At 39.5% G+C, this 22491-nt stretch overlaps 1 protein-coding gene across 1 annotated transcript; it reads right to left on the reverse strand.

Moving 5' to 3' along the window:
- Positions 1 to 2529: 2529 nt before the first annotated feature.
- Positions 2530 to 21328, reverse strand: chsy3 (chondroitin sulfate synthase 3). Its single transcript, XM_061876879.1, has 3 exons — positions 20433 to 21328; positions 15255 to 15538; positions 2530 to 4184 (listed from the first exon to the last, which is right to left on the reverse strand). The coding sequence occupies exons 1-3, from the start codon at positions 20920 to 20922 to the stop codon at positions 2622 to 2624; spliced, it is 2337 nt and encodes a 778-aa protein (XP_061732863.1). The 5' UTR covers positions 20923 to 21328; the 3' UTR covers positions 2530 to 2621.
- Positions 21329 to 22491: the final 1163 nt, after the last annotated feature.

The following is a 22491-nucleotide window of genomic DNA, read 5'->3' on the forward strand; positions in this document are numbered from 1 at the left end:
CTGTCAGTGACTACAGTTGGTCGCTACATCTGTAAGTGCAAGTTAAAACTCTACTATGTAAGGCCAAACCCATTTATCAACAATATCCTGAAACGACGCTGGCTTGACTGGGCCTGAGCTCACCTAAGATGGACTGATGCAAAGTGGAAAGGTGTTCTGTGGTCTGACGAGTCCACATTTCACATTATATTTGGAAACAGAAGACGTGGTGTCCTCCAGAACAAAGAGGAAAATAACCATTCGGATTGTTATAGGCACAAAGTTCAAAAGCCAGAATCTGTGATGGTATGGGGGTGTATTAGTGCCCAAGGCATGGGTAACTTACACATCTGTGAAGGTACCATTAATGCTGAATGGTCCATACAGGTTTTGGAGCAACATATGTTGTGATCCAAGCAACGTTATCATGGACTCCTCTGCTTATTTCAACAAGACAAGTGTTACAACAGCGTGGCTTCGTAAAAAAGAGTGCGGATACTTTCCTGGCCCGCCTGCAGTCCAGACCTGTCTCCCATCAAAAATGTGTGGCACATTATGAAGCCTAAAATACGACAGCGGAGACCCCGGACTGTTGATCGACTGAAGCTCCACATAAAACAAGAATGGGAAATAATTCCACTTTTAAATCTTCAAGCTTTCATCAGTTCCCAAACGTTTATTGAGTGTTGTTAAAAGAAAAGGTGATGTAACATAGTGGTGAACATGCCCTTTCCCAACGATTTTGGCACGTGTTGCAGCCATGGAATTCTAAGTTAATTATTATTTGCAAAAAAAAAAAAAAAATTATGAGTTTGAGCATCAAATATCTTGTCTTTGTAGTGTATTCAATTGAATATGGGTTGTAAAGGATTTGCAAATCATTGTATTCCGTTTATATTTACATCTAACACAATTTCCCAACTCATGTGGGAACGGGGTTTGTATACTACTTACATATACAAAATCTCCAAAGGCAGACGCGTATTAGAAATGATCCAGTAACAAACGTGGCCGCATCATTGAACTGCATCATGAGGGTCGTTTACAAAAACTAAACGTGGTAGGCTAAAGACGACTGGGAGTCTTTAACAGCCCATTTGCCAATGTAAACAAGTATCAAATAATTAAAGTTGTATATTACTTACATACCCAAAATCTCTAAAGGCAGACGCGTATTAGAAATTATCCAGTAACAAACGTGTCCGCATCATTCAACTGCGTCAAACTAATTTCCATTTCAGTTTATTTAAAGACAGCATGAGTCCAATTCAGCCTGTTTTTTTTATACCTATCATTGTTCTCTGTTTGAGTAATTTCACTTGATCAAGCCTTTCAAACAAAAAAAATAAAAGTCCTTTGTACGAAATAATAAAAGTATGTGTTATGATTCGTGCTGATACCGGCTTAATATCGGTATCGGCCAGTATTGAAAGCTCCAATATCAGTATTGTATCAGAAGTGGAAACCTTTATGTACGGAATTGGGGGTTAAATCATCAAAAATGATTCCCGGGCGCGGCCACCGGTGCTGCTTACTGATCCCAGGGGGTGAGGGTGATGGGTCAAATGCAGAGGATAATCTCACCACACCTAGTGTGTGTGTGTGTGACAATCATTGGTACTTAACTTGAACTTGAAGTAGATATGATAATGCCCTGCGATGAGGGGGCGACTTGTCCAGGGTGTACACCGCCTTCCGCCTGATTGTAGCTGAGATAGGCACCAGCGCCCCCCGCAACCCAAAATGGGGTAAGCGTTAGAAAATGAATGGATTGCTTTATAGATATGATTATGCCCTGCGATGAGGTGGCGACTTGTCCAGGGTGGACACCGCCTTCTGCCCGGTTGTAGCTGAGATTGGCACCAGCGCCCTCTGCGACCCCAAATGGAATAAGCGGTAGAGAATAGATGGATGGATGGATAGATATCATTATTATCTGACCATTTGGTCAGATCTGGGTGTTTTAATTGGTCCATCTTTGCTTTATAAAGAATTTTCATCCATCCATATTCTACCGCTTGTCCCTTTAGGGGTCGGGGGGTTCGATGGAGCCTATTTCAGTTGCATTCGGGAGGAAGGCGGTTTACACCCTGGACAAGTCGCCACCTCATCGCAGGGCATAATCATATCTATCCATCAAACCATCCATTTTCTACCGCTTACCCCATTTGGGGTTGTGGGGGGCGCTGGTGCCTATCTCAGCTACAATCAGGCGGAAGGCGGTGTACACCCTGGACAAGTCGCCACCTTATGGCAGGGCATTATCATATCTACTTCAAGTTAAAGTTATGGCATAATGAAGAACCAATTACAAACAAAAAAAATGTAAAAATAAAAATGAACTAAAAGCAGCTTTTTATTCAGGATATGTCGACTTTTTTCTTATAAAAATGGGAAAGATTTCTCATATTCTGTATGTTTCTGTAATATTGCAATATTTTCCTGTGAAATTATATTTCTTTTAATGTAAAATAACTTTTTTGTCATATAAAAATCTGAATTGTATCACAATATAGCAACTTTTGTTTTTGTTCTTGTAAAATAGTGATATTTTTCGACCATTTATTTTGTTTTTACTGAAACACCTGCAACATGTATCACACATGCATTCCACGCAGATTTGAGGTAAATCTGAATGCTTGTCAAGATGAACTTCTGTTATTCCCGACTTCAAATTGCTTGTCCATCCACATCTCTGCTAAATGCATTGTTGAAGCATACGTACTCGACTTGGACCCGAGGCACATTTTCAATTGCTTTGGATCAAGACCTGGGCTGCAATGGACCGGATGATAAACATGAATAATTCCTGGCTCCTGACTGCGAAACACTTTCAAACCAGAATGAACGACCTTCGTGAAAAGGTCGACATCTTCCAATCCCCAGCCAAGGATTGAGGTGTCGAATCCACCAGCTTGGAGGAGATCGCTCTTAAAAACGCAAGCTATGCCAAAGCCGTAATCGCGCCAAAACCCGCTTTTTTTGGTTAGAACAAACTTGTTTTCTCTCTCGGCTTTATCGGCATACACGATACTGGGGTCGTACTGACTAAATACGATGGGGAAAAAGACCTGTTTTCCTTGCACCGTGTTATCTCTGCAGCGCTGAAGGGCGTCCGCGTTGAAGATGAGATCCACGTCACAGAAGAATAGTAAAGTGCCATTGTCAGACAGCGAGGAGCCAAGTTCAAGAGCAAATCCCCGAGAAAAGTTTCCTGTCACTGGAATCACTGCCAGCTCAGCTTTGGGATATTTTTTGTTGTAATTTTTGATTAACTGAACATGTTTCCCTTTGCCTTGATAACTCTCAGAGTCCACTAGGATGACTGAGAGTTGAACGTTTTGTTTGGGTATCAAGCACACTTGTTCGAAGTTCTCCATAAAACGGACAAAGGTGTCATAGCGACCGGACAGCGGGACCAGGATGTTGACTTTCCTCTGGCTTTGCTCCCTCGTTTCTCTGGTTGACTCGTAGAACTGGAAAGGAGACAGTAACCTGAGGGGGTTGGACAGAAAGGATAGGGACCGGGATCCAGAGTCGATAGCGAGCACAAGTTCAGCCACGTTTAACTCCTCGGTTTCGCAAAAGAAGGGGCGGCTGAAGGACTGCTGGAGGTAAGCGTGACGCCTCACAGGCACGGTTATTTTACGACGTTTTCTGTACAGGAGCAATAAGTCTAAAACGTACTCAGCCCCGTGCATCGGATCCACCCGGTAATAACCGTACTCAATCTCTTTGAAGTTGATCATGCGGCCGCGTGTTTTAGAATTTCCGTTGATCATTTCCATCACCTGGAGCATGATGTCTTCTAAAGCCGTCCGAAGTGAGCTACCGAGGCTTTGCCTGGCCATCTTGTTTTCAACGGCGGAGTAAATGTGACGGCCGGTCAAAAAATTCCACTCGATGACGTCATCGCGCTCACTGGGTTGATACCGCATGTAGGAAGGCGGTGCTCCCAGCAGCTGGTCCTCCCAATTCATTTCTGCATCGTTGAGACGTGTCATGGTCAGGTCTTCACGGTGCAGCAGGATGCTGTTGTGACGCAGCCTTGAGATTTCACGGGACAACATGTAGTTATGGAGTCGGTACAGGTAGTCGGGCCATTTATTGGGATGTAGCGTAATGGCATTGTGGATCTTGCTGCGGTGAAGCTCCTCAATGAAACCTTTCTTGTGTTCGTAGTTCTCGTAGAACAGCTGCTGCGTCTGTGGACCAGGAACATATGATTTAGGAACGAGTACGGTGGTACAATGTCTTAAATGTGCTTAAACTTGAACATGTTTTGAGATAAGAGCCGTCTCTCGGTTAGTTGTTATACTTTAAAGGGGTTATGTACTTCCGAATTTCAGTGCCCCTCTCGAAATTCTCCCGGGGAAACCATTCTCTTGATTTCCCCCCGGAAAACAATATTGGGGGCATGCCTTAAAGGCACTGCCTTTAACGTCCTCTTCAACTTGTCGTCAGGTCCGCTTTTCCTCCATACAAACAGCGTGTCGGCCCAGTAACATAATATATGCATCTTTTACAGACACAAACAAGTGACTGCAAAGCATACTTGGTCAACAGCCGTACAGGTCACACTGAGGGTGGCCGTATAAACAACTTTAACACTGTTACAAATATGCGCCACAGTGTGAACCCACACCAAACAAGAATGACAAACACATTCGCACTGTAACACAACATAAACACAACAGAACAAATAACCAGAATCCCTTGCAGCACTAACTCTTCTGGAACGCTACAATATACACTCCCGCTACCACCAAACCCCACCCACCTCAACTCCCCCCCTAGCCCCATCTCCAATTTGGAGGTCTCAAAGTTGGCAAGTATGCTTTGGTCTGGTTTAGGGGTCGGCAACCCAAAATGTTGAAAGAGCCATATTGTACCAAAAATACAAGGAAAAAAATCTGTGTGAAGCCACAAAAAATTGAATGCCGTATATAAATGTTATAATGAAGGCAACATATGACGTGTCCATGTTAGCTATATTAGCCTACTATCAAAATTACTTTAAAAGTCTTAAATAAGTGTTATAATGAAGGCAACATATGATGTAAGTGTCTATATTAGCTATATTAGCCTACTATCAAAATTACTTTAAAAGTCTTATATAAGTGTTATACTGGAGGAAACATATGATGTGAGTGTCCATATTACCTATATTAGCCTACTATCAAAATGACTTTAAAAGTCTTATATAAGTGTTATAATTAGCCTGCTATCAAAGGCAGACACAAATCTTCGTTGACAGAAATGTCGTATTTTAATTCTTTTTCCTACACATTTTTGCAACATTGGAAATCATTAGTAAAATGCAGGCTTCTCACAGGATGAGATAGCTTTTGGAAATCACTCAATCAGAATGGCCAAAGGTTGTCTTCTTCTTCGCAAAGCACACAACGTTTGGTGGACAAAATGAGACAAAGAAGGAGCGGCATAAAACACGTCTTTCTGTGGCAGCATTGGAGAAAGTTGTACACGTCAACAAACTACGATGAAATTAGTAGGACAAAACGGTGCTTGCCAAATATTCTCATCAGTAAAGCATGTATAACATAAACAGTGGGATTTCTAACAATTAGGAAGGTTTGTGTCATGTTTGTTTTCCTACAGAAAATATATTAAAACAAAAAGTATACTTTTCTTCATCTTTTGCCATTTTCACACATCTCTGAAAGAGGTCCAGGGAGCCACTAGGGCGGCGCTAAAGAGCCGCATGTGGCTCTAGAGCAGGGGTCACCAACCTTTTCGAAACCGAGAGCTACTTCTTGGGTACTGATTAATGCGAAGGGCTACCAGTTTGATACACACTTAAATAAATTGCCAGAAATAGCCAATTTGCTCAATTTACCTTTAATAAATAAATAAATATATACATATAAAAATGGGTATTTCTGTCTGTCATTTTGTCGTACATTTTTTTTCCTTTTACGGAAGGTTTTTTGTAGAGAATAAATTATGAAAAAAACACTTAATTGAATGGTTTAAAAGAGGAGAAAACAGGAAAAAAATTTAAATACAATTTTGAAACAGTTTATCTTCAATTTCGACTCTTTAAAATTCAAAATTCAACCGAAAAAAAAAGGAGAAAAACTAGCTAATTTGAATCTTTTTGAAAAAATAAAAAAAATAATTTATGGAACATCATTAGTAATTTTTCCTGATTAAGATTAATTTTAGAATTTTGATGACTTGTTTTAAATAGGTAAATATCCAATCTGCACTTTGTTAGAATATACTGTATAACAAATTTGTATATTGCTATATTTCTAACAAAGACAATTCATTATTTCTTCTAGATTTTCCAGAACAAACATTTTAAAAGAAATTCAAAATAAGATTTAAATTTGATTCTACAGATTTTCTAGATTTGCCAGAATATATTTTTTTAATTTTAATCATAATAAGTTTGAAGAAATATTTCACAAATATTCTTCGGCGAAAAAACAGAAGCTAAAATGAATAATTTAATCAAAATGTATTTATTATTCTTTACAATAAAAAAATAAATACTTGAACGTTGATTTAAATTGTCAGGAAAGAAGAGGAAGGAATTTAAAAGGTAAAAAGGTATATGTGTTTAAAAATCCTAAAATCATTTTTAAGGTTGTATTTTTTTCTCTAAAATTGTCTTTCTGAAAGCTATAAGAAGCAAAGTAAAAAAAAAAAAAAAGCATTTATTTAAACAAGTGAAGACCAAGTGTTTAAAATATTTTCTTGGATTTTCAAATTCTATTTGAGTTTTGTCCCTCTTAGAATTAAAAATGTCGAGCAAAGCGAGACCAGCTTGCTAGTAAATAAATAAATTGTAAAAAATAGAGGCAGCTCACTGGTAAGTGCTGCTATTTGAGCTATTTTTAGAACAGGCCAGCGGGCAACTCATCTGGTTCTGACGGGCGACCTGGTGGCCGTGGGAATAGCGTTGGTGACCTGCTCTAGAGCCACGGGTTGGACAATTAATTAAATTATGGTTTCGATTTCGATTTCGATTATGGCTTCTCACGATTTAAAAAATATAATGATCGAAAAAAAGAGTTAATAGTGCACGCAAATTCCTAAGCCTGTGACGATGAAACATATGAGTGGAAAAAAAAGCAACTCTACCAGAAGTTTGGGCTGTCTGCATGGTTGTTACTTTTTATTTGACACAACGCTAATATGCCTAATCAATAATCACTAAAAGTAAGGCCACATGATTTCCGCATTTTCGTAACGACTGAAATAGCTGGCCAATAAAACGGAACACGGTGTTAAACGCAGAATATCAAGGAAATTGTGAGTGAAAAGTTGTCATTGTGAGGAGAAGAAACAGCGCTCATTCATCCTCTCAATCGCTCTGCCCTAAAACTAAACAATGTCGAGGCGGTCACCTGAAACAGCGACTAAACTACGAAGCTAAAGCCAGCAAGAACAATCCATAACCCCACAACACATTTCATCTGCTTTGTGTTGTTGTGAACGACATCATCGATGTAAGATCAATGTGCAATCAGAACAGCGGTCGCATCTTGATAGGCTCTCGTTTTTTAACCAGCCAGAAGTGAGTCACCTCTTTACTCATCAAGTTGAGAACAGCAGCACGCCCTTCACAATAATAGCCCGGTGCGCCACATCCAGTCTGATGAAAAAAAACAACAAAACTAGATGAGGCAATTACTGAAGGAATTGCGTGTGAATGCTCCAATGCTGAAGTTGAACTGAACCCTGGAATTTTTTTTTAGAATTGTTGAAGTAGAGCACATAATTCCCAAACAGGCTGAATATTTTGAAGTTGGAACAGTTTGAATTAGATGACAAATGTGGGATTTGTGGAACTTTGAAGAATGTCCCTGTGAGGAGGTGTGGCCTGCGGTCCTGCAGAGAGGCGGGGTGGGCTGGGGCAGGCTCCGAGATCGGCGACAACAGGGCACGTTTTACTAATCACCTGTCACTGTGTAAAAAGGGCAGCAGCCGAGAAGGACGGGGCTGGAGAAGTTGGAGTTGAGGGGAGAGTGTCGTTGATGGATGACTGGCACGCGCGAGGAAGAGCGAGATGGAGATGGAGACGAGGAAGGGTGAAAAGCGACCCGAAGAAAGAGGCCGTCACGAGAGGCGAAAGCTGTGGAATAGTAACCAGAGCAAGCTGAGGTTTATTGAAAAATAAACAGAATTTCAAAACTGCCACGCCTGTCATGTCTCACATTGGTGGTCCGAGGAACCTGGAGGAAAGAGTCCTTCCACAATCCCATTGATTTCAATGGGAATTTCCCCAAAATTTGGGAAATTCGGTAAAAGCGGGAATTTTTTAAAGAATGGTGAAAAAAAATTGTATGGTCTAAATGAGTTGAAATGGTTTGGGTTTAAATTTTTTAAGTAGTAACATGTTGAATTGAGAAATGGTATTACAGAATTCCTGGAATTTCGGGAAAACCAGGAATTTTTCCAGTTCAAAAAACAACTAGGTTTTTTTGTCCTGATTAAAAGGAATGTTTGACGGTGGAACGGTTGAAATGCGTAAAAAAATGTGGAAGGAGTAGTCGCCGGAAAAAAGGGTGGAAAATAGGGCTTTAGAAAACCGGGAATTCTGGAAAATCCTGGAATTTTTTGGAACTTAGACAAAAGGCAGTATAAATTTCCCGGATGGTGAAATGTGTTGAAGGTGGAATGGCTTGAATAGGTTGAAAAATGCTGAAATGGTTGAAGTTTGAAAAATGGCCAATACATTTTGAATGGGAAAAATGTCCCGGGAAACCTGGAATTCTGAAAAATATGGGAATTTTTGAATTTGACAAGGGAATATACTGAACAGTTTGAAGTTGGAACGGTTGGAATCGGGTGAAAAATGTGGAAGGTAGAGCACGCCAAAATCTGGAGAAGAAGAAGAAAAAAAGTTGAATAAATATGTGAATTTGGGTGTAGAAAACCATACGCGTGAATGCTTTGGAGCATTTGCACAACCAGAAAATACAATATCTGTAGAGATGGCATGTGCTTTGGTTGAACTGAAATGTAGAAGGGACGTAGGATGATTGTATGAATATGTTTGAATGAACATTAGGAATGGTTTGAATATTGAAGAATTATCATTTAAATGTGAGTGGAATGTAAAAGGAAATGTCACGGCCAGGGCGCAGGAATGCGCCGTCATCCTTGCGCTCTGCTTGTCGCACCTCGGGACGCGCCCACACATCCAGGGACGCGACGAGCGTGTCTCTGCCCTGCAGCAGCCACCAGCTGCAATCATTCACCGGCAATCAGCGCACCTGCCTGTAATGAAGGAACTGCCTTCATAAGCCTGCTCAACCTGCCATCCCGGGCCGGAATATAGTCTTCTGTGCCATAAGCCGACACCCAGCTTTATGCTCTCTCTCTCTCGCTCTCTCTCTCTCCCTCTCTCTCTGTCTACGTGTCTCGTTCCGTGTTTTCAGTCTGTGTTTTCTTGTGTCGTCCCCGCATTACCCTCCGTCGCCTTGGAAGTGAGCTGTGCGTCTCACTTTTTCCTGGATCTCCCTCTGGACTCTGACTGCTTCCTTCGATCCTTGACTACTCGCTGACCTCTCTCTGCCCCACTGATCTCACGTGAATCTCTGATCCCTTCTGCGTTGCCCTCTTTGGTTTTGTCTGCTCCCTCATTCAACATTTATGGTAACACTCAACAATTAATTACACACATAGTCTTACACCACACACTCTTGTATTTTGGTCACACACTCCATTCCATAGTTTAGTAGTATTGCTTGTTATTATTATATACAAACCCCTTTTCCATATGAGTTGGGAAATTGTGTTAGATGTAAATATAAACGGAATACAATTATTTGCAAATAATTTTCAACCTATATTCAGTTGAATATGCTACATAGAAGACATATTTGATGTTTAAACTGATAAACCTTTTTTTTTTTTGCAAATAATCATTAACGTTAGAATTTGATGCCAGCAACACGTGACAAAGAAGTTGGGAAAGGTGGCAATAAATACTGATAAAGTTGAGAAATTCTCATCAAACACTTAATTGGAACATCCCACAGGTGTGAAGGCTAATTGGGAACAGGTGGGTGCCAATATTTGATATAAAAGCAGCTTACATAAAATGTTAAGTAATTCACAAACAAGGATGGGGTGAGGGTCACCAATTTGTAAGCAAAGTGTCGAACAGTTTAGAACAACATTTCTCAACGAGCTATTGCAAGGAATTTAGGAATTTTACCATCTACGGTTCGTAAAATCATAAAAAGTTTCAGAGAATCTGGAGAAATCACTGCACGTAAGCGATGATATTACGGACCGTTGATCCCTCAGGCGGTACTGCATCAAAAACAGACATCAGTGTGTAAAGGATATCACCACATACGCTCAGGAACACTTCGTAAAACCACTGTCAGTAGCTATAGTTGGTTGTTACATCTGTGAGTGCAAGTTAAAACTCTGCTTCGCAAACCAAAACTCATTCATCAACAACACCAAGGAACGCCCCCGGCTTCTCTGGACCCGAGATCATCTAAGATGGACTGATACAAAGTGGAAAAGTGTTCTGTAGTCTGACGAGTCCACATTTCAAAATATATTTGGAAACTGTGGACGTGGTGTCCTCCGAAACAAAGAGGGAAATAACCATCCGGATTGTTATAGTCGCGAAGTTCAAAAGCCAGCATCTGTGATGGTATGGGGTGCATTAGTGCCCAAGGCATGGGTAACTTACACATCTGTGAAGGCACCATTAATGCTGAATGGTCCATACAGGTTTTGGAGCAACATATGTTGTCATCCAAGCAACGTTATTTCAGCAAGACAATGCCAAGCCACGTGTTACAACAGCGTGGTTTTGTAGTAAAAGAGTGTGGGTACTTTTCTGGCCCGCCTGCAGTCCAGACCTGTCTCCCATCAAAAATGTGTGGCGCATTACAAAGCGTAAAATACGACAGCGGAGACCCCGGACTGTTGAACTACTGAAGCTCTACATAAAACAAGAATGGGAAAGAATTCCACTTTCAAAGCTTCAACAATTAGTTTCCTCAGTTCCCAAACGTTTATTGAGTGTTGTTAAAAGAAAAGGTGATGTAGCACAGTGGTTAACATGCCCTTTTCCAACTACTTTGGCATGTGTTGCAGCCATGAAATTGTAAGTTAATTATCATTTGCAAAAAAAAAAAAAGTTTATGAGTTTGAACTTCAAATATCTTGTCTTTGTAGTGCATTCAACTGAATATGGGTTGAAAGGGATTTGCAAATCATTGTGTTCCATTTATATTTACATCTAACACAATTTCCCAACTCATATGGAAACGGGGCTTATACATACATATATATATATATATACATATATATATATATATATATATATATATATATATATATATATATATATATATATATATATATATATATATATATATATATATATATATACATATATATATATGTATATATATATATATTCATATATTAACTATATGTATAATAAATCATACATACATCTCCCCTCAGTAACCACAACAGGAAAGGTGGAAACGATTTAATAAAAAATTGGTTTGAATGTAGAATTACTGTGATTGTAGTAAAAATGTTAATGTTGAAGACAGGAAACTTTACTGCAACGTACTATTAATTTAGAAATGAAAAATATATTTTATAATAGTTGGAATTAAACTATGAGGCTGGCTGTTAAATTAGCCAAGGAAGTATGCATCCCAGAATGAACTTACTAAATTGACCCTCACGGGTGAGTCCATGCTTTCAGGCGGTTAGGGATTTGGAATAGGGCCAATTGGCATTCTCTCAAAGGGCTTCAAGAGGTGTCACCTGAAATGGTTTTCACTTCACAGGTGTGCTTGAAGCTCATTGACATAATGCCAAGTGTGCAAAACAGTATTCAGAGCAAAGGGTGTGTATTTTAAAGAAACTAGAATATAAAACATGTTTTCAGTGATTTCACTTTTTTTTGTTAAGTATATAACTCCACATGTGTTCATTCATAGTTTTGATGCCTTCAGCGACAATCTACAATGTAAATAGTCATGAAAATAAAGAAAAGGCTTTGAAAGAGAAGTTGTGTCCAAACTTTTGGTCTGTACTGTACTGTATATTGTGATAAAGTTTCCAGCCATATCGCCCAACTGTGATGTGCACATCAATCAGTCTGAGGAGTAAAATGTGTCACTTTTTCAGATGAACTGTTACCCAGCCTCACTTATGTGTGCAGCCAAAGTATCCACAGCCTGTAAAAATGTGCGTATACCAGCTATGAAGTTGCCGTGGACGAGCGCACATTTCCATATCGATGTCAGTTTTAATACATCTCACCTTTGCCGTGCAAAAAGGACGCACGGCAGGTTTTTGTGCGTGCGCAAGCTTTGTACGTGCGGCCCAAGCGGCCTATGACGCTTCCTTCCTTTCTCTCTTCCGCTCGCGTATAGTCTCCATATCATACCGACAATAAAACACGGTTAGCCCGTTGATCTCGCTATATCATCTGGGATGTTGTGTTGTGGTGAAAGTCACCCAAAACAGATGGCTTTTGTTGGTCATCTATGTCCAAAGTGAACAATAAAAGCTAGTTATAAAACAAAAAAAACGACAAAGCATTACTGCCGGTAGGGGGCGAATGCCGATTCAGTGTGAGGGGGAGTGGTGAGGAAGGGTTCATTTGCATCTAACAACTCTGCCTCTCAAAACGAGCTGTTTTAATAGATGGCTTATAAACAGGTCTGTAAAACAAAACCAATGCAAATGTGTCACTTTATGTGTTCCATTGAAAATATAGAACATTACACATGGCGCTTAAAAATGTGTTAACATGTTTTAGTACGGGCTTCACGTTGGCAGAGGGGTTAGTGCGTCTGCCTCACAATACAAAGTTCCTGCAGTCCTGGGTTCAAATCCAGGCTCGGGATCTTTCTGTGTGGAGTTTGCATGTTCTCCCCGTGAATGTGTGGGTTCCCTCCGGGTACTCCGGCTTCCTCCCACTTCCAAAGACATGCACCTGGGGATAGGTTAATTGGCAACACTAAAATTGGCCCTAGTGTGTGAATGTGAGTGTGAAAGTTGTCTGTCTATCTGTGTTGGCCCTGCGATGAGGTGGCGACTTGTCCAGGGTGTACCCCGCCTTCCGCCCGATTGTAGCTGAGATAGGCGCCAGCGCCCCCCGCGACCCCAAAAGGGAATAAGTGGTAGAAAATGGATGGATGGATGTTTTAGTACGACTTTGGTAAGCTATGAAGCTGCACCCCTTGATGGATTGTCGGCGCATTAAACATACCAGTATTATTATGGTGTGTGTATAAGGTAAGACATATTTTTTGGCATTTTGTTTCACAATGTTATGCAAAATCTAATTTTGTTACCTTCTGGCACCTGCTGATTTGTCCTGAAAAATTGCGCGCTTCCGCCTTTGTAGTCCACACCAACAACGTAGTCGATAAACTTCTTCTTTTTCTCTATCTTCTATTTATGTGACATTCATCCTCCGCTCTTGCCATTTCTAATATAAAGTAGTGTAAAGTTCTTACTTATATCCGTCAGTAAACTCGCCATGAAAGCGCTAAAACATACCGATTTAGTAAGTTTACATTATTCACCCAAGGAACTGTATTTATTAGAGAGTTCCCGGTTGGACGTTTTTTTCACGGTACACATTTTCGGCGGATGAGGAGATGCTGTTCTGTTATTAATTTAAGTAAAGTCTGAATGTCATTAAAACAGTTAGCTCCATCTTTTGACACTTTTTCATTCCCGTCCTTGCACGCTACACCACTACAACAAAAATGATGGGGAGAAGACGCTGCTGAGGGTGAGCCACGTAAATAAGACCGCCCACAAAACAGTGCATCCTGAAGCGAAGGTCAGAAAGCGGCTTAAAGATGATCTGAAAATCCTTATCTTTGCAACATTTTGACCAAAGAACCACCGTTACATGTTATGTAGACCAGTGTTTTTTTTAACCTTTTTTGAGCCAAGTCACATTTTTTTGCGTTGAAAAAAATCCAGAGGCACACCACCAGTAGAAATCATTAAAAAACGAAACTCAGTTGACAGTAAAAAATCGTTGTCGCAACTGTTGCATATGACTTTAAACCAAAACCAACTATGCATCAATATAGCTCTTGTCTCAAAGTAGGTGTACTGTCACCACCTGTCACATCACACCCTGTCTTATTTTGAGTTGTTTGCTGTTTTCCTGTGTGTAGTGTTTTAGTTCTTGTATTGCGATCCTATTTTGGTGACTTTTTCTCTTTTTTTTTGGTATTTTCCTGTAACAGTTTCATGTCTTCTTTTGAGCGATATTTCTTGCATTTGCTTTGTTTTAGCAATTTTTTATCCTTCTTTGGGGGGACATTGTCGATTGTCATGTCATGTTCGGATGTACATTGTGGACGCCGTCTTTGCTCCACAGTAAGTCTTTGCTGTCGTCCAGCATTCTGTTTGTGTTTACTTTGTAGCCAGTTCAGTTTTAGTGTTCGTTCTGCATAGCCTTCCCTAAGCTTCAATGGCTTTTCTTAGGGAACCTCACCTTTTGTTTATTTTTTGTTTAAGCATTAGACACCCTTTCACCTTCACACTGCCTACCGCTGTTTCCGACATCTACAAAGCAATTAGCTACCTGCTGCCACCTACTGACATGGAACAGTATTACACAGTTACTCTGCCGAGCTCTACACAGCACTGACACTCAACAACGGCACTTTATTAGCAGATTATAATTACTGATTTGCAAAAAATATTTTTTTACCCCTAATAGGTGAAATTAGATAATCTCCCATGGCACACCAGACTGTATCTCATCGCACACGAGTATGCCGTGGCACAGTGGTTGAAAAACACTGATGTAGACCACAAGGAAGTGCTTTCAGTTTAGAAAAAATTATATTAATATGACTCCTTTAATGAGCCCTATAATCCGGTGCGCCTTATATATGAAAAACGATCGAAAATAGACCATTCCTTGGCAGTGCGCCTTATAATCCGGTGCGCCCTATGGTCCGGAAAATAGGTAAGACAATCCACCTCGCACATTTTTAGTAGATTAGCTTTGCGTTTACTATCAAGTTTGCACATTTTTTAATAAAAGGCAAACCTTTAGTAAATCAGGCCCATACTATGTACGGTTATATGAAATTGACCCCAGTTTTCAGTACAAAAGCCTTTTAAACCAACATAGTTCACAACTTCTCCAGCTAACTGTGTAAATGAATTTGCAATGACAATGCACTTAAAAGATGTGATTTTTTTTGGGATGATGCATGAACAAAAGAGGAACAAAAAACATAGAGCAATAACTTCATTCATCATACCTCATAGGCCCACACGCACTGCGTCCCTGCAAAGCGTCGTACACAGCGGCCGACTTCCACATCCTCGTGTGTGGTGTACATCTCCTTGAGACAAGAACCGATGTGCGGCACCATCCTGCGTAGAACCTCTCTGCTGAAGATCATCCCAGGTCCGCCCATGCAGAAGTTCTCCCCGGGCTCCAGAGCTAGTTTGCCCAACTCCTCTGCCATGCCGAGGCCAGTTTGGCCCAGGTAAAGAGGCTCACTGCTGTTCAGAGAACTCAAAAACAACTCCAGCTTCTCACCTGAAGAGGGTGAAGATAAGTTGAAGATGATTTGAAGTGTAACAAACTGACAATACATCAAAATAAGCGTACAATTACGGAATATAATCCCCCAATCCACTGCAACAATTGAGTTACACTGAAAATAGGCAAATGCATCTCAAAATAATAATAATGAATTGTTTGCTTTTGGTATTATTGCGTTTGAACTCCCTTGTCAGAGCATATATTAAAGCAGGGGTCACCAACGCGGTGCCCGCGGGCACCAGGTAGCCCTTAAGGACCAGATGAGTAGCCCGCTGGCCTGTTCTAAAAATAGCTCAAATAGCAGCACTTACCAGTGAGCTGCCTGTATTTTTTAAATTTTATTTATTTACTGGTAAACTGGTCTCACTTTGCTCTACATTTTTGATTCTAAGAGAGACAAAACTCAAGGAAATATTTTAAAGACTTGGTCTTCACGTGTTTAAATAAATTCATTTATTTTTTTACTTTGCTTCTTATAACTTTCAGAAAGACAATGTTAGAGAAAAAATACAACCTTAAAAATGATTTTAGGATTTTTAATCACGTATACCTTTTTACCTTTTAAATTCCTTCCTCTTCTTTCCTTACAATTTAAATCAATGTTCAAGTAATTTGATTTGTTTATTGTAAAGAATAATAAATACATTTTAATTTAATTCTTCATTTTAGCTTCTGTTTTTTTGACAAAGAATATTTGTGAGATATTTCTTCAAACTTATTATGATTCAAATTCAAAAAAATTATCCTGGCAAATCTAGAAAATCTTTAGAATCAAATTTAAATCTTATTTCAAAGTCTTTTGAATTAAAAAAAAAATGTTCAGGAAAATCTAGAAGAAATAATGATTTGTCTTTCTTAGAAATATAGCTTGGTCCAATTTGTTATATATTCTAACAAAATGCAGATTGGATTTTAACCCATTTAAAACATGTCATCAAAATTCTAAAATTAATCTTAATCAGGAAAAATTACTAATGATGTTCCATAAATTTATTTTTTAATTTTTTCAAAAACATTTGAATTAGCTAGTTTTTCTCTTCTTTTTTTCGGTTGAATTTTGAATTTTAAAGAGTCAAAATTGAAGATAAACTATGTTCCAAAATTTTATTTTAATTTTCTTTGTTGCGATCCGTGACTCGGATCTTCACATATTATTGTTTATTTTTCCATCTTTGTTCTCATTCTCCGTTTGATCCGTTTATTTCCCGTTTAGTCCATCACCATGGTTACTTATTAGTTTCAGCTCTTACTCCCAGTTCCCGCACACCTGTTCTCTGTTAATCACCTTCCCTTTATAAGCCTTCCTCTTTTCATTCTTCGGCCTGGGACTCTAGTTTGTTTTCACACAACGGTACGTCTGCTTTGCACTTTTGCTTACATGCAATTCCTGTATTATTCTCGCGAGCTCTTACGCTGCGCAATTTTATTCATTCTTAGCTCATGCTAAATGTTTTGTTTTCCCCTTTGTGTGCCTATGTGCCAGTTTAGTTTACTATTTGTTTATCCTAGCTTTCGTGCTAGTGTCTTTTGTTTGCCTTTTCTTAGCTCCAGTATTTTTGTTTTCTAACACCTTTTGTTATTCAAATAAATAGTTAAACCTTACCTTTGCTGTGTTCTATTTCGACGCATCCTCGAGGGAATCGAACCACGATGCCGAACAGATGTAATATTTTTCGTGTTTTGTCCTCTTTTAAACTGTTCAATTAAGTGTTTTTGTCATCATTTATTCTCTACAAAAAACCTTCCGTAAAAGGAAAAAAAATGTACGACGGAATGACAGACAGAAATACCCATTTTTTAAATATATACTGGTATATATATTTATTTATTAAAGGTAAATTGAGCAAATTGGCTATTTCTGGCAATTTTTTAAGTGTGTATCAAACTGGTAGCCCTTCGCATTAATCAGTACCCAAGAAGTAGCTCTTGGTTTCAAAAAGGTAGGTGACCCCTGTATTAAAGTAACGCTGCCATTTTTGTTTGTGCTGAAAAGTTTTTCAAATTATTCTAAAATACATGATTTGGCAAGTGATATATAAGAGCGTAATTAGTCAAAGAGTAACACGTTAAACCAGTAACCTGTTATTCTTCTGCTAATTAAAGCTAATTATAGTGACACACACACAGGTGTGGTGAAATTACCCTGTGCATTTACGTTTATTAAGAACACTGCTGCTACAGCCAGCAACTGGGCAAAAACCTATTCTACTTTACATAAGTATATGTACAAGTCAGACTTTGAAAGTATCCACCTCACTTTGTTCTGTTAAAGTTCTCGCCACTGCTGTGACTCGCCAATGACATTGTAAATTCATTTTATAGTTATATACAGGCACAACTTGCTAAATCGATTAATTTATAAATATTTACACAACTACTAAAACTTGTCATAGGTGACCCTGATGAATCCCACTCCGCATCCTTTTGTATATGACACAGCATCCATCCATTTTCTGCTGCTTATTGCCTTCGGAGTCGCGGGGGACGCTGGTGCCTATCTCAGCTACGATCGGGCGGAAGGCGGGGTACACCCTGGACAAGTCGCCACCTCATCGCAGGGCCAACACAGATAGACAACATTCACACTCACATTCACACAGCATATTTACAATAATAATAAAAAAATAGAAAATGTTGTTTGGCCTGCTGTCTGTACCTCGCCCCATCCTTTCTTGTGAAAGACTGAGCATTTTTTGGGAAGCTGTTTTTATACCCAATCATGGCACCCACCTGTTCCCAATTAGCCTGCACACCTGTGGGATGTTCCAAATAAGTGTTTGATGAGCATTCCTAAACTTTATCAGTATTTATTGCCACCTTTACCAACATTTTTGTCACGTGTTGCTGGCATCAAATTCTAAAGTTAATGATTTGCAAAAAAAAAAATGTTTATCAGTTTGAACATCAAATATGTGTTGTCTTTGTAGCATATTCAACTGAATATGGGTTGAAAATGATTTGCTAATCATTGTATTGCGTTTATATCTACATCTAACACAATTTGCCAACTTATATAGAAACAGGGTTTGTACAATGTGTCAGCATTTCTTGACATCTTCGAGTAAAGGCCACTGTTGAACCCGTCCAACTCTACATCATTAAGTGACTGTGCCGGCACGATGTTTATATGGAGTAAAAGCGGACACCAGGACAGCTTGCGGCTGTTAAGGGGTGAAGGTTTCAGGTGAGAGAGGACGCTAAAGACAGTGCCTTTAAGGCACGCCCCAAATATTGTTGTCCGGGTGAAAATCGGGAGAAATTCGGGAGAAAGGTTGCCCCGGGAGATTTTTGGGAGGGGCACTGAAATTCGAGAGTCTCCCGGGAAAATCGAGAGGGTTGGCAAGTATGGGGGGACCTTAAACGATGGTTTAGTGTGGCTGAAACAGGGCTTAGGCTAAATATTCCTTTAGGGCATGGGTGTCAAACTCTGGCCCGCGGGCCAAATTATTTCATTTGGCCGTTGAGGCAATTTCCAATTAACATTAGAGGTGGCCCGCCGGTACACCGCATTCACCGCTAATACTCATACTTGCCAACCCCCCCAATTTTCCCGGGAGACTCACAAATTTCAGTGCCCCTCCTGAAAATCTCACGGGGCAACAATTCTCCCAAATTTCTCCCGATTTCTACCTGGACAACAATATTGGGGGCGTGCCTTAAAGGCACTGCCTTTAGCGTCTTTTACAACCTGTCGTCATGTCCGGTTTTCCTCCTTACAAACAGCGTGCCGGCCCATTCACATAATATATGCGGCTTTTACACACACACAAGTGAATGCAAGGCATACTTATTCAAAAGCCACTGAGGGTGGCCATATAAACAACTTTAACACTGTTACAAATATGCACCACACTGTGAACCCACAGAATGACAAACACATTTTCGGGAGAACATCCGCACCGTAACACAACATAAACACAACAGCACAAATACCCAGAAGCCCTTGCAGCACTAACTCTTCCGGGACGCTACAATATACACCGCTTGCTACCAACAACCGTGTGTCGCAAACTGAGCAGTAAAAAGGCCTGAATGGTTGATTTATTCGTTGTTACTTTATTTTCAAATGTATTCGCCTGTGGAAAAAGTTAATGTTGATATTTACCTCAGAAGGCTGCAAATAGAAAAGAGGCATTAAATTTTCCTTAAATTTTTTTTATATACCATTGATGTTTTTTCGTTTGTTTTTTTAAAGTTGATTTTGCACTATTAAGTTATATAAGCGTTGCTTTTTCCATATTCAGTGTTAAAGCAAATCAGTGTAGCAAACTGAGCAATAATTAAGGTTTTTTTCATACACTTTCTCTTGCTTCAAGGCTTGAATGTTTGATTCATTCATTATTATTTTATTTTCAAATTCATTATTAGCCTGCGGGAAAAAAGTTTGTTTTGATATTTACCCCAGAAGGCTGCAAATAGAATAGAGGCATTAAAGGTTTATTTAAATTTTATTTGATATGCCATTGATATTTTTTATTATTTGTAACTGGATTTTGCATGTCTCTATAAAATTATATAAGCCTTGCTTGTTCAATATTCAATGCAAAACTTGTTTGGGTCCCTATTAAAAGGTTAATTTTTTCAACATTGGCCCGCGGCTTTGTTCAGTTTTAAATTTTGGCCCACTCTGTATTTGAGGTTGACAATCCCTGCTTTAAGGGGTTAAACGACTTAGTGTAGACATAGCCTTAGTGTAAACCGGGCCTTAGTTTGACACCCCTTAGAGAAAAATGCGTAAAATTATCTGAACAACGGGGGCCATAGATAATTAACTTGCGGGCCGGATCTGGCCCGTGGGCCTTGACTTTGACACCACTGAACTAAACCATTTAAAATACTCTGATATCAAGTGACAACAAATAGAAAATAAATTCAAAATCATAATCACCTCTGATGTAAACATCATCATCCGCTCGCATGAACCATTCATATTGATCCAAGTAATGGTCATGGATGTACTTCAGCATCATGAAGGACTTTTTCTGCGGGGGATAGGAGTCGTCCACGCCGGCCAGTGAGACCACTGGAAGCGGAACGGGGACCTCCACGCTGTCGGAGCCATCACTGGAGAAGAACTCCACCTTCCCGGGAATGGATCTCACCCAGGTGTTGAACGCAGCCACGGCCCGGGTATTGATATACTTCTTAGCCGTCATCACGCCCACATAGAGGAAGTGTCTGGGCCGGCTTTCGGCTCCACGGTGGTCCATATGACCGGGACTCGTCGATATTTTCCCGGCGGCACTATTGAACGAACACGGGGATTCATTCCGTTTCTTTTCCTGTACTTGGGGTAGAATGAACCAATGGCACGCAGTGAAGCCGATAATGACGCCGAACACGACAGTCGTCCATTGCCTCCTTGACTGCAAAGGCATGCTGGAAGATGGGAGTCCGCTAAAAAGTCTATGAATGATTTCGTTGTCCGGAGAGCTGCTGACGTGTTAGATAATCCCACGTCCCCTGAAGGCAACACCAGATGTGCTGAAAAATACTTAGTAAATACATTCATGTCCTTTTCTTCCGTTGTGTCTTCAACGTCCGCATGCTTTCGTCGACGCCAACGCTGTTAATTGTGACACCAAATATTCCCGAATGTTGTCAATTAAAATGCCTCATTTCTACTTCAGCGTCTTGTAAGGGATTAATGAATCCTGGCGAAATAAATAAAGTAGAATTCGAATTGAAACTATTTGTTTTTAGTCCAGATAGTCGACCGCGTCTTCGCTGCGTCTCGATGACTTCACGCCATAATTGGCTCTGTTTATCTTCCGTTGTTATGAGCCCGGCTTTTCAGAATAAAAGTCCGACACGTCAAAAACATAAACAATAACTGAATAATAAAATAATTGTGTTGGACTAGATCTGACCAAGTCTATGAGCACAAATTAATGAAGCGGCGAAACGTCTTGTAAGACAAACCAAACAGTCCAGTTGCGATCGATTGAATGCCCTGGGATGACAATGACCTGGATGAATGACAACATTCATAGACAATAACAAAAAGTCATAATTTATTTAAAAATATTGTAGATTCTTTTATACGGTGTTGTTCTTAGAAATGTTGTGTCCGTCTTCTGTAGTTATTTTTTATTTTTCGTGTGCTGTAATAACCAAATCTGCCAAAAGGTGGCACAAGAGCCAAAGTTAACATTGCTGCCTGGGATTGTGTGTCGTTTTGTCTTTGAAATGTATCATACTTATGCAGAATAGAGTGTTTAGCAGCCCTGCGATGAAGTTGCAACTTGTCCAGGGTGTACGCCGCCTTCCGCCCAATTGTAGTTGAGATGGGCACCAGCGCCCCCCGCGACTCCAAAGGGGAATAATAAGCGGTAGAGATGGATGGATGGATGGAGTGTTTAGTACCAAGTAAATTATATATGTGTATGTATATATATATATATATATATATATATATATATATATATATATATATATATATATATATATATATATATCTATACATACACACATATATATACATACATACACATATATATATACATATAAATATGTATATATATATACATATATATGTATGTGTGTGTGTATATATATATATATATATATGCGTGTGTGTGTATATGGATATATATGTGTACATTTTTTTATATATATATACGTGTGTGTATATATGGCTATATATACATGTATAAATATGTGTGTATGTATTTTGTATGTACACACATAAACATGTATGTTTATGTATATAGACAGCGACTTGTCCAGGGTGTATCCTGCCTTCCGTCCAATTGTAGCTGAGATAGGCGCCAGCGCCCCCCGCAACCCCAAATGGGAGTAAGCGGTAGAAAATGGATGGATGGATGTATATATATACACATATGTGTGCAATCTGTGTATATATGTATGTACATACGTATATATGTATATATATACAGTATATATACATACATATATATGCATGTACTGTATTTATTTATATTTAT

The sequence above is a fragment of the Nerophis ophidion genome, linkage group LG17, assembly GCF_033978795.1.
Source record: "Nerophis ophidion isolate RoL-2023_Sa linkage group LG17, RoL_Noph_v1.0, whole genome shotgun sequence".
Lineage (NCBI taxonomy): Eukaryota > Metazoa > Chordata > Actinopteri > Syngnathiformes > Syngnathidae > Nerophis > Nerophis ophidion.

What these genes read in the sequence shown, in the direction of transcription:
- chsy3 (XM_061876879.1), bottom strand. Translation starts at nt 20,922, where the DNA reads ATGCCTTTGCAGTCAAGGAGGCAATGGACGACTGTCGTGTTCGGCGTC. An exon ending in TGATGATGTTTACATCAGAG is followed by an intron (nt 15,539 to 20,432) that starts GTGATTATGATT and finishes CACCCTCTTCAG; the next exon opens with GTGAGAAGCTGGAGTTGTTT. An exon ending in AGTGCGTGTGGGCCTATGAG is followed by an intron (nt 4,185 to 15,254) that starts GTATGATGAATG and finishes CCTGGTCCACAG; the next exon opens with ACGCAGCAGCTGTTCTACGA.